This window comes from Anastrepha ludens, chromosome X, assembly GCF_028408465.1.
Source record: "Anastrepha ludens isolate Willacy chromosome X, idAnaLude1.1, whole genome shotgun sequence".
NCBI lineage: Eukaryota > Metazoa > Arthropoda > Insecta > Diptera > Tephritidae > Anastrepha > Anastrepha ludens.
Window position 1 is genome coordinate 85625518 of NC_071503.1, and position 13764 is coordinate 85639281.

General features: G+C 34.7%; 1 protein-coding gene across 28 annotated transcripts in view; it reads right to left on the bottom strand.

Annotated features, from left to right (window-relative positions):
• LOC128870443 (twitchin) overlaps positions 1 to 13764 on the bottom strand; it is a 243403-nt gene that overhangs the window by 222058 nt on the left and 7581 nt on the right. For 26 of the 28 annotated variants that reach the window (XM_054113106.1, XM_054113098.1, XM_054113102.1 and 23 more), the window contains exons 3-5: positions 9125 to 9155; positions 8848 to 9010; positions 7713 to 7854 (exon numbers count right to left, since the gene is read on the bottom strand). In XM_054113106.1, coding sequence (XP_053969081.1) covers positions 7713 to 7854; positions 8848 to 9010; positions 9125 to 9155 — 336 coding nt within the window. Of the gene's footprint in view, positions 1 to 7712; positions 7855 to 8847; positions 9011 to 9124; positions 9156 to 12147; positions 12170 to 13764 lie in introns of all 28 variants that reach the window. The other 2 variants (XM_054113099.1, XM_054113079.1) reach the window with 1 other exon arrangement.

The window sequence follows — 13764 nt, forward strand, 5'->3', positions numbered from 1 at the left end:
TTTCTATTTAAGGAAAAATAACCCGATGCGAATGTGTTAATAAGAAAATCGATACACCGACTGTAGGGTGGCTGAAACTGACTCAGTCAACGAAAACTGTGCACAAGGAGGTGTTTTGTTACTACTTCTGTGGTCTTTAGTCATTTATGATCACCTAATGAAACTACAGGAAACAGGATTTGATACCATTGAATATGCTGGCGATCTTACAGTCATTGTGTCAGGTAAATTTGCAGGTATAATTTCCAACATCACGAACCATGCGCTGATCCTCATATCATACTGGTGTCGTGCAGAAGGATTATCTATTAATCCTAGCTAATGATTGTATAAGTTAAGGTATCCCTTCTGACCGAGCAACATTTTACTTGCATTTGTATGCTGGGTTAAGTCAACGCATCAGATTGGATGCTGGGTTGGGTGGTAGAAGTTTCAATGCGCCTAGCAACACCAATAGTGGAATGCAAGTGCAAGGTCTTTGCACTAATAAAACAGCAAAGAAACAAATTGCCCATACCGTTGCCTATTGTTCATAGTGCCAGCAGTTATGAAGATCACCTTTGCAAGAATAGCATAGGTCAGTTGAAGGTGAGACTAGCAAAAACCAGTTGTGGGTGCTGGCATTGTTGTTGGGACATGCACGCTAAAGATTGCAAAGTCAACAGCAATTGCGGGCAATGGGAGTTGGATGGTCAGCGATCGAGTAGTACAAAAGTGAACGTACGAAAGGCGAGTAGTATCGCTTAACATTTAACTTTATATTGTGCTCAAAAATGAAATAAAGTATATTGAAATACTAACAACGATTACAATTAATTGGCGCCCAACGTGGGGCGATAAAAAGGACTACATAATCCTGAGAAGCTGTTCTACGCGAAGCAATAAAGGGCCATAGAATCCCTAGAAGCTACTCAACACAAAAGGACCACGTGACTTAAAGAAAGGAACTTTCATTAATATTAGGCATCCAAAAAAGTGTAAGTGGTTTTCAAATTATGTTTAAAGTGGACTAAATTTTGAGTGAAAGATTAAATAATAATCCAAAAGAAAGTTAAAAAAGATTTTTGAATTTAAAACGTGTTGATAAAAAGTGCACATTTTGTGTTCAAACACAATTTCAAACTAAGTCTTGGTTTTTCTTGACAAACTTAACGTTTTAAAACAAAATAGTTTTTGATAATTTCAATAAAAATTAAGGGAAGAATATTTCAAATTCGTAAGATTCAAAATATTAAAAAAAAACACTCTTTCATACCCTTTTTTGATTTAAATCTAGTTTTTCTATTTTTTTTTAAGAAATCCGTCTTGTATGAGTGGTTCCTTGCTCTCTTAACACTTTTGGTTGAAACTCAAAAGTATTTCATAACCAATTTTTGCCGCTTTTGATGCGCTGAGCTTTTTAAAGTGCATTTTGCTTCATCTTAGAAAACTAATTCCTTAAGGATAAAATGAGTGTAAGTAGAGAAGATGTGCTCGAAATTGTTAACCAAGCCAATGCGCGCACTAAATCGGAATTATTAGAACAGCTTAATCAGCTAACTTTAGCTGTTGGCAGGTTACAACCACCTAGCGTTGAATCGCACCTACCGGTTTCTATAGATCCATTGGTTCAAGATAATGCAAGTTTAGATTTGATTAAGTCCTTGCCCGAATTCAAGGGTAATCCTGCTTCATACCCAGATTGGCGAAGCGCCGCACAATTCGCCATGAATTACTATAAAGAGGGTTCGGAAAGGTATTATATTGCCATGGGCATATTTCGAAATAAAATTATGGAATCTGCTAATTCCACTCTAGCTTCCTTTAATACAGTATTGAATTTTAAAGCAATAATTTCAAGGCTTGATCAGACTTATTCTGATAAAAGACCTCTATATGTGTTAGAGAACAAGTTAAGCATCTTAAGGCAGGACAATTTGTCCATCGCTGATTATTATGATAAGGTAGATAAAAAATTATCGATGATTATTAATAAGCAGATAATGACACACAGTGGTAATGATGAGCTCGTAGCAGCTTTGAATGAGCGGGCTAGAGAAAACGCATTACGCGTATTCATATCTGGTCTTCGAAGACCTTTATGTGATGTATTATTCTCAGCAAGACCTCAAGACCTTCCAACAGCGCTAGCAGTTGCACAGGAGCTGCAAACTAGCCATAAGCGTTATGAATTCGCCGAAGCTTTCGCATTGGGTAGTGCAAATAAACCTAATCGCACTAGACCATTCATGTACCAATATCAGTCTACAGAGACCAAGAATCATAACTTAAATAAACCAACCCCAATGGAAGTAGATAATGGCTCAAGCTTCTATAGGCACCGTAGTAATTTTCAAAGCTCACCTACTCCCCAACAGCCTCATGCCACACAGCAGCCTTATAGCCCAAATATACTTCTAGCTCACGAAATCCAGATCCTCGTCCAGTGGCTTTTAAGCGTGGTAATGACCGAGAGTTATCTGAACGTTCGCCGGTTCATAAGATTCAGAAGGTTCACTTTATGCCAGAAGTTGAAATATCTTCGAATGATCATGAATGTCAAAGTTTCGATGAGTATTATAATCAAAATAACGGTGATCACTATAATTATAATGAAGTTGATGTGACAGTTTCGGAAATTGGTGATGAGATCAACTATTTAAACTGAGATCGCTCCTGCCGTTTATTACCAAAAAAGGCAGAAACGGTCAGGAGCTCCGATTTCTTATTGACACAGGCACATCCAAAAACTATATTAAACCATTACCATTTCTTCAAGGCATCAAAACCTTGAAAAGCGGTTTTAATCTAAAATCGATAAACGGTGAAAATATCATTAATCAAAAATGTCAAGTAAACATTTTAGAAAATACCTCAACGTTTTACTTATTATCCACCCTAAACACGTTTGACGGTATAATAGGATACGACTTTTTGAAAGAAATCGATGCAAAAATCGACACTGTAAGAGGCTATTTATTTTACCGGAATGGTAAAGTCAAAATATGCTTTCTTTCATGTGAGCAGGTAAACCTAATTACCATTTCAGAAGACTCAGTACCAGCAAAATTTCAGTCCAAATTCCGCAACATTATAAATAAAAATGTTAATGCTTTTGCTGATCCCGACAGGGCATTACCGTTTAATACAAGAGTCCAGGCGCGTATCCGCACAACTACAGAAGAACCAATTTACACTAAAAGCTATCCCTATCCGATATCAGTAGCCCCATTCATTAATAATGAAATTAAATCGCTTCTTAAAGATAGCATAATCCAAGAATCCTGTTCGCCTTACAATTCTCCTGTGCACGTTGTGTCGAAGAAAGGTGTCGATGATAGTGGAAAACCCAATTTACGTATGGTAATTGATTTTAGGAAAATCAACGAAAAAACGATTCCTGACCGATACCCGATCCCGGATACGTCTGTAATATTAGCTAATCTGGGAAGTTCGAAATTTTTTACAACTTTGGACTTAAAATCAGGCTTCCACCAGATAATTATGTGTGAGCAGGACAGGTAAAAAATAGCGTTTAGTATCAATAATGGGAAATATGAATTTTGTTGGTTACCCTTCGGCCTGCGAAACGCGCCTAGCATATTCCAAAGAACTATCGACGACGTGCTGCGCGATGTAATAGGGAAATTCTGTCATGTAAATGTCGATGATATAATCATATACTCTCCAAATGAGGAATCGCATTTGGAGCATATCGATTATATTCTACAAAAGCTAGAAAATGCTGGAATGAGAGTGTCGCCGGAAAAGTCGAAATTTTTCAAAACCGAAGTCGAATTCCTAGGGTTTCTTGTTTCACAAAAAGGCATTAAAACTTGTCCAGACAAAGTCCATGACATAATCAATTATGAACAACCAGAAACGCTGCGTGCCTTGCGTTCATTCCTCGGTCTGTCAGGGTATTATCGACGTTTTGTGAGAGATTATGCCTCCATTGTTAAACCATTAACCCTTTACCTTCGCGGTGAAAATGGGCAAGTTAGTACCAAAGCTTCGAAACAGACAAAAATCACTCTCGACACAGAAGCTCTACGCGCATTTGAAAAGATCAAGCATATATTAGCATCTGAAGAAGTTTTACTTCAATATCCTAATTACAATCAGCCATTCGAGCTTACGACTGATGCCTCGTCCAAGGCATTAGGAGCGGTTTTATCACAAAGGGGTCGTCCCATAACGATGATTTCCAGAACGCTTTCAGCGACTGAAGAAAATTATGCTGTTAATGAGCGTGAATTACTTGCCATTGTGTGGGCGTTAAAAAAACTTCGCCATTATCTATATGGGATAAAAGATATCAAAATCTTTACTGACCACCAACCCCTTATATTTGCGATCTCAGAAAAAAATCCCAATAGCAAAATGAAACGATGGCGTGCGTTTATTGAGGAATTTTCCCCAAAGTTTTATTATAAGCCCGGAAGCGAAAATAAAGTAGCTGACGCACTTTCAAGGCAGTTTTCTCACAATTTAAATGAGACCGAATCAGCTGAAACAGTCCATAGTGAAGTATTGTCCAGTAATGTGATAAAGACAGTCAAGAATCCAATAAATCAATTCAAAAACCAACTATTGATATCGAAATCAGGCTCATGCAGTAAAAGTACAAAGATACTTTTTCAAAAAATGATTAGACACACAATCACATACGACTCAATTGAAGGCCTTATTCAGTGTTTAAAGGGTGTTATAAACTATAATGTTACCAATGGTATACACTGCGATCTTCCCACACTGGGTGAAATACAGAGCTCGATATTACTAGCTTTTCCCGGTATTAAATTTGTTCATACTGAACTCCTCGTTATAGATTTAATCAATAAGGATGACCAACTCGAAGCAGTAGTAACAGAGCACAATAGAGCCCATCGTAGTTTACATGAAAATTATCAGCAAATTTCTCGCGAGTACTATTTTCCAAACATGAAATATTTACTTAAAACAACGATCACAAATTGCAAGATATGTTTGGAAAATAAGTATCAACGTAAGCCACCTGATGCATTGATAGGTCAAACTCCTATTCCTACTAAATTAGGGGGAATCCTTCATGTCGATGTTTTTATAATTTCCAAGTATTTATTTCTGACCTGTATTGACAAACTATCAAAATTTGCCATTGTGAAGCCTATAGCATCCAGATCTATGATCGACATAAAAAATGCGCTTTTAGAAACTTTGCTCGTATTCAAAGATACTAAAACTATCGTTTCCGATAACGAAAAAGCCTTTCAATCGAACACGATTATGACATTGGTCCGAGATATTTTTTCCATAGCGCAGTTTTTTATACCAACCCTCCACAGCGAAAGTAATGGACAGATGGAGCGGCTCCATTCCACGTTGCTAGAAATTATTCGATGTATTAAGAACCAGCAGCAAATTGATGATGCTACCGAGTTAGTATTACTAGCAACACACAAATACAATTGTAGTATTCACTCCGTGATTAATGCTAAGCCAATTGACGTATTTCACGAAAGCTCGGAAGAAAATTTAGAAAATCTAAGGAAAATGTTAGCTGCAGCACAAGAAAAAACCATTCAAAGGTGTAATGTAAAAAAGTCAATGAGAACATATTATCCCGGGGAAAAAGTTTTCTTAAAGCGTAATAAAAGACTTGGCAACAAATTGGATAAAGTTTTTGTAGAAAAGGTTATCCAGAAGGATATTGGCACCACAGTTTTGATTGACGGCAAAAGGATACATAAGAGTAATCTTCGATAATCTATTTAACATAAAAAATATCAAGGTTGACGCAATAATCATAGAAAACAAGTCCATTTTTTCATGGTTTGAATGATCATATCTTTTTTTAAGTAATATTAAAGCTATTCAAATAAGAACTTAATATTCTAAAAAAATAAGAATTTGAAATCAATGATATATTAATTTTGTAAGTAAGCACTCTGAATTAATTGTAATTAGCATTATTAATTTAATATTTCTGCAAACTTAATGCGACTACGCCAAGGATCGTTCACGGAAATCAAGTTGTACTTCAAACGTCCGTACAGACAATTTTTGCTTCTACCCGAGGACCTGCAGTCTTAACAACGGGGGTAGTTAAGGTATCCCTTCTGACCGAGCAACATTTTACTTGCATTTGTATGCTGGGTTAAGTCAACGCATCAGATTGGATGCTGGGTTGGGCGGTAGAAGTTTCAATGCGCCTAGCAACACCAATAGTGGAATGCAAGTGCAAGGTCTTTGCACTAATAAAACAGCAAAGAAACAAATTGCCCATACCGTTGCCTATTGTTCATAGTGCCAGCAGTTATGAAGATCACCTTTGCAAGAATAGCATAGGTCAGTTGAAGGTGAGACTAGCAAAAACCAGTTGTGGGTGCTGGCATTGTTGTTGGGACATGCACGCTAAAGATTGCAAAGTCAACAGCAATTGCGGGCAATGGGAGTTGGATGGTCAGCGATCGAGTAGTACAAAAGAGAACGTACGAAAGGCGAGTAGTATCGCTTAACATTTAACTTTATATTGTGCTCAAAAATGAAATAAAGTATATTGAAATACTAGCAACGATTACAATTAATTTATACATTGTTTCTTTTGCAAACAAATTAAAATTGGATAAACGCCTAATTTGGAACTTACCGAAGCAGTGATAGAAATATCCACTAGAACCACTAGGGGTCTAGACTCTAAAATGATACATTGGATGTGCGAGTATACCATGGTGATTATACCGATCATCACCTACCTGTATGTTTTTCTTGTTTGGTGGATGAAAACCAAACAAGTAATCACTTAACAATACACAACAACAACAATAAACAACTACTTGGTAGTCTTCAAGCCAGCTTGGCAATAACTGGTGCCATGAACAGCTGTTCCACTATTGCTATAGAAGCGGTGGTAAGACTAGTCTTACTGTAAATTGGCCTTAAAACATGTGCAGCCCGAATTGCACTAAAAATTCAAATCTAACTTGTGCAAGATTTTTCTGACTTCGGTCATATAAGTATCATAACAGAGATACCGGATCAGAATATAATTTGTTAATAGAATATAATTTGTTAATAATATATCATAGGAATGATTCCAAAATGTGTTTTTAGAAATAAAAATCTCTAGGAACAAACTGGAAATGCTCACAAGCAAACTCCTTAATCACTGCAGACTACGAAGTCATCTGCACAGGCTCGGGGTATAGTCTAATTATATTATACACTTACTTCTCGAATGTGATATCATGGAGAAAAAGAAGTAAGAGTCTCGCGCTGAAACGACTAGAAGAGAATAAATTTCGCAAAAGAACTGAATCTGAATGAGATGTTGGGAAGAGTGAAAAGCACAATAAGCCTTATTTTACTTTATTTTATCTTATCTTCTATAAAAACTCAGTTTACACTAAAGCTATGAGCATACGAGTTGAAGATCACAGATATTGTATCACCTTATTTCATGGACTTCGAAAAGTTATGCAAATTTTAGAGAAAAAGATTTCTTTTGGAATTTACGACTTGTAATATACTTTATTCTTTTTATTCACACCACACATTGCCTTAGGAATAATTGTGTTGCTTTTATTTTGGTAGAAGGATGATGCAATAATTTGCAATAATAAATATTAATAATAATTTTAAAATTTAAAATTAGGGAAATTAGGGAAATTAAATGATAAAATTTATGAAATATTACTAAAATATTATTTACCCTTTACTCGCTTAATCAAGTAATATTAGATACGACTTACTGTCAAAATTAAGGCTTATGGTGGCATTGCTCTCTCCAAGCTCATTCTTGGCATTTACTTTATATTTTCCGGCATCTTCAACTGTGACATTTTTTATCTCTAAGGAGGCAAAATATGAATGGCCATCTTTTTGAACTGTTATCTGAAATATGTAAAATAAGCAATTTATTAGAAATTCATCCTTTTCACCTTCGTAAACTTAAAATTAATGCTGCTCCGGAATGTGGTGTGTTTGATGTCTTTCTCGAGTGTGCTTTTTAAGTCATTTGTTCAAGTATCGCCTTTTTTATTTATTATTATTATTATTCCTTATATTTCCAGGGAGGAACAAAGGGCTGTGCTATTTGGCAGCTCATTATAAAGATATTTACACCGGTCTGGCGTTTTAAAATAGTAGTAAAAAGATCTTAAAGCATTCCATTTGTGTGCACATCTGACTCGCTTCTAGTGCAGTTGCTTTAAGAATAACTTAGAAAACTTCTCACATTTATAACAACACGAATCGGTAGACGACTCATTAACTAACGATTTACCCCAAAAAATATATTTCTTGATCTGACAAACCTTTGATTTCAGGGAATATTCGGCAATTAGATCATTTTCAGAAATTAATTTGACTACTAGCCGATGTGCCACCACAAGTAAAGGCACCTATAGTGGAATCGGCGTACATAAAGGATAACCGTGAAATGTGCTCAAATTTTTGTAAAATGTTTTATGGAAAGTGTTTTCGGATCACAAATATGAATATGTAATTGTAAATTTTTAGAAAAAAATAGAACATTTAGTTCACTTCAAGAGTTCATAATCAAGTTCAGACTTGAACGAAGTGGAGAATTGTCTGTGGCATTTTTGCATCCAAACTATTCGTTTTTACGAAGAACTTAATAAGGGTAACACCTTTTGGATTATATTTAATTTATTCATATATAATGCATTTTTAAGGGCCTTTTTCGATTTCAAATCTGAAAGACAGCTTGGTGTTCTTAATCTCTATTTTTTATTAAATATATTGCAATAACAGAGTATATGGCAAATGTGTACTATTTTTAGAAATTTATTTATCTGAAATATGATTATAAATATTTATATTTTAATTTTTAAGTCTATTATGATATGTATATTTTCTCCTTACTTTATGTCTTGCCGTTTCCTGAACAGAGTTCCCATTGTGAAACCAGCTGATGGTTGGTAAAGGTTCTGCATTGACCCGGCATTCAAAGAGCAGACGTTTTCCGTCATCCTCCTGTCGGATAGCGGGCTTTTTCGCGAAAGTCGGCGCGAAACCGTCGATTTGTCTATATTATGAAGAGAAAATGGTTAAGCATACATTTTTTGAACTTCTTTGACTTTTTGTTTTCTAATAGAAGCAAAGCAAATGAAAATATTTCTTTGAAAAGTAGTAAACTTACCGAACAGATTCACTGACATCAAATTCGCCCTCTGATGGTTAAATTGTGCCAAAAAAGCAAAAAAAAGAATGTTAAGAAGCGAGATGATTGCGCGAAACGAAAGCAAATATAATTTCTAAAACATATTATTTTCTTAATTATTTTCCCAACAAGCTATATATGTATTGTATTTATAGAGAGCCTTTCAAAAGATTGTAGTAGTGAATAGTTGCTAGACGGTATCTTTTTTTATGTCAACTTAGGCATTTGTCAAGTAGATAAATGTAGAATTTTACAGGATAGAGCAACGCGTTAAAATTATCGAAACATATTATGAAAATTGCCGATATTGTAGAAAAACATATCGGAAAATTCGTGATCGGAAAATTTCAGAAAACTTTACAAATCTACTATAAAGTACTACTTGTACCATATAGGGGTTGGTTCTGGCATTCAAAGCGCATCGCCAAACCAGTTTCGTAAAGGGACTATGGCTTCCTACTAAGCAAAATTCCCTAGAATAATTCTAAGCAGACCGGATCTTACAAAAGTAAATATTTTTTGTGGGGCCATCTTTTTACCTGCAGCGGAAAAGCGTAGATACAAATTTTACAACATTACATAAATTTTTTGTATTCTAACCGAAACTGATCATTCTTCCATACAAGCCATCGATCGACATCTGACTAATTTTAAATGGCTCTCTTTCATATGATGTCTTTGGAACACACCTCCACGTCGTTACTAAGAAATCTAATGAGCTTTATTATAGACAAAAGAGCAAAACAAAAAATTACTCTAAAAGAATTTTTCAAACTCTATTCATGGCAATTATTTGTTTCCGAGGAATTCGTACTAAAGCTGAATATTATTGTGGCGAAATAAAAAAGTAAAATGTACATATATAAGTACATATTAGTAGACGCTTATTTGAACCATAACTTCTGTTCGAACAAACCGCGCTTGAGATATTAGCTGCTCTCGATTCACCACTCTATCCAAGCTAAAAAATGCTTACACCATTAGAAGTTCCTGTGCATATAGCCAGCGTGGATTTTAGATTTCAAATAATTGGTGTTTTTTATACAATATAAATATTGATATAATAATAGTTTTTTTACATTATTATTGTACTGTTCAAAGCTATAGATAAATACTTCGTGGGAATTGTGTTTAACATCAAAACATCAGTTGAAGGTGTACAAGAAGAGTCCTGAGTCCTTTTCACATTCAATCATTAAACAAAGCATATCAAAGTGAGTTAATAATTGATTGAATAGCTACAAAGGGCTTCAATAAGCTATTTATGTCATTATCTGCGATAGTGACGGTGATGAAGTTGAAATGGTTATCATACCACCTGTTCGAAGTGGATTGACCGATGAAGTAGAACCGCTATTCATGGTAAAAAGTGGTGGCGAGTGTTATTTATATACATGTTGGACATGGTTATTGCTAACTCCTGGCGTTTACATGTCATGAGTAATGGAGCCATGGATTAACTCATGTTCTGACGTCATATCGCACGATATTATCTATGTGCATATTCGTCGGTAGTTCCAGGCTTACTTCAAGATGGAATTGGATTGAAAATAGTTGCGATGTGTCCTTTGTCATTCAGGAGAGCGCTGGAAGTGTAAAAAGTGCCCAAAACAACATTCTGTTTCGAAAATATTCATACTTAGGCGGTCAGTGTACTCATTTATACACCAATGCAATCTCTTAGAAACTATGTTCTTTTTATTTCATATATTTGTACTTTTGATTTGACTTCTTATGTCTTATTAAAAAATTCGTACATAAAAAAAAATTCAGCGAGTAGAGGGAATTTTAAGTGAGCTATAAGCGGTTCGTTTAATCATAACTCATTTTACTTATAGTGAATTGTCTTTACACAAAAATTTAAAACAAAAACGTAATTACTAACCAAACGTCCTTTTGTTTTGTTTATAATTTATGTACTCACTACTTTTCTCTGTCACCATCAACGAAATATTTTAGTGAAGACAAATTTGCAGCAAGTGACATGTTTTGTTGGAAAAGTGCTAAGTGGTTGCCAAGTGAAAAGACACTATTTGTATTGTCTAGATGAATACATTCATTACTTTTTTACCGCAAAACGTAAAAAAAAATTTCCTGAAATGTCATCATATGTGCATCTGATATAATATAAATGATCTTGGGTTTGTGCAGAGTATTATGAACAATATTTTGGTGATGAGATGCGTTCAAGGCGACTTTTTGTAAAAATAGCGTCACATGGTATAGAATTTTTTGGGTTAGAATGCTATCAAAGTATCGAAGGCATCATTACCGATTACAAGGCATGGATGCATGAATATGATATCGAAACAAAACAGGAATTTACTCTCATACTTACTATTCCCATGGCACAAATTACTACTAAGCGGAAACGATTTTGGAACAATTGAGGTGATTCCAAAATCGATGTTTTGAAAGCTAGAAAAGGATTTTGGTTATTATTATTAATTTACTTACTTGGAAATCAATAAAATAGATATCAAAAAACAATATAACAGAGGTTGTGGCATTAAATAATTTTAATGCAGAAATATTTTTCCACAAAAAAGTTTCCTACCTTTATGAAAGTAACATCAGCTTTGACTGTAAACTTTACATTTGCTCAATGAGTAAAGACACAGGTTCAAGATTCAGATGGCTCGGGTTCAAGCCTCGCTAAACTCTAGAAAGTAGTCTTATATATGTAGATCTCCGAAATAGCAGCTATCAGCTATTTCAGTTTTCAATTAAAAAAATTAAAATTGACCTTGAGCTTGTAAAAGATATATGTAATTAACAAATATCAATCCTAAATTTTTTAAAACTATAAGTCAAGGTAAAGGCAAAGTGACTTGGCATGGGATCAGCAGTGGAACTTTAAGCAGTTGATATTAGTTTTTTAAGTTTGCAAAAAAGTCAATTTAAAGCTCTAATAGCAACAGAATAAGTCATTAATGTTCAAAATATGTGGATAAAACGTTTGAAGTATTACAAAACATTCACAAATTATGAATTACTCTTACTTTTCTTTTGGCTCGTCAGCAGCTTTTTTGTTCCACAGGAAAGTAAAAAAAAATATTATATTTTCATTAATATTCTTATTTCTAGGTTTCATATATGATACATATAGCTTATTTTATTTAACTTGTGATTTACCTATACTTATATTACTTTAGTTTATAAATCATAATGGAGATAGGATACATGAATTTTAAGTGTTTATTGGAAAAGGTACTTCATCCAAGTAACTCGACACGTTTTTCGCCTCGCTTGTCGTCGTGAAACTCACAATGAGTTAAATATATGTACATATTTATTTAAAAATATACTGTATTTTGGTTACAAGGAGCTGTCAAGACCGAAAGCGGTAAAGCCTGCCCCCAATTGTGAGATCTACAGAGAATGTTAATGTATAGAGAAGGCTCAGTGACAGGAACGTATGGAATTTTGACGGGTACTCGTCCCTCGAAAACTAACCAACACAGACACATTTTTCACCAGGCACACAGGAAGATGGTATATGCAAATTTAAATATGTGGCAGCAGATGTGGCTGTCGAGCATTTAGAAGATATATTTACATACTTATATGAGTGTAAATACACATACGGGGCCGCGACCATTTAACATGCCAAAAATTCATGATTCAACAAATATTGGCAAATATTTCTGTAAGAAATATTCCAGTACTGACTATTTTGATTTGATTTCTTCAATCTTAGAAGTAAATTTTTGTCATCGTTGAGAAAAATTGGCATATGGGTTACTCGTTTTATGATTGAAAGTACTTTGCTCATAGAAATATGAGCTCGAACTTATCAATGAATTGGTTTTCGTTGTGCTGTTCAATATTTGAAACTGTTCAGCGCCATGGCAACTAGAATCATGGCCGCTACGGTTGCGCCCATGAATGTATTTTGTTCTTATAGTCGCTGGGCATAGAATTTTAGCTTTGGACGACATTCGCATTTAGAGGGATAAAGTGTGCGGTTATATGTACATATATGGAAGTTCAGAATACAAATATGTACATACACAGTCTAGGGCATCAAGTGTGTTTACGCACGTACAAATATGTACATGCATATGCAAAAGATAACTGTTTTAGAATTTGTTAGGCCGAAATTCGATTTTTCGGATATTTTTACTCCCTAATTATTTCATATAAATAGGATAATGCAATGTGAGGCAGGTCATAGTTGCTTCAGTGCGACACTATATTTACTTAGTTGTCCCATATATGCAAATACGTTTTCTTGAATTCTTCTTTTATTTATTTTAAATTTTTGGTGTTTGTCCGAGCATCTTCTTCTATTTTTGGTGTGCGTCTTGATGTTGAGTCACAAACAGAGGGGCCTACAGTTTCAAGCTGACTCCGAACGGCAAACATTTTTTATAAGCCGAAGGGCGACCGCTATTAGAAAGAACTTTTTCTTCATTTTGATTTTTCACGTTCTCTCTGAATTCCAAATGGTAGTTATGCACCAACTCATTCGGCTACGGCGGCCGAAAGTTTTATACTATCTAGAAAATGCATACATATATTATTCCGAAATCTACATTTTATTATAGATGTAAATTGAAAAAAATTTCGTATGCCAAAGAAACAAATAAATGCACATTCATATGTGTCGCAATTTG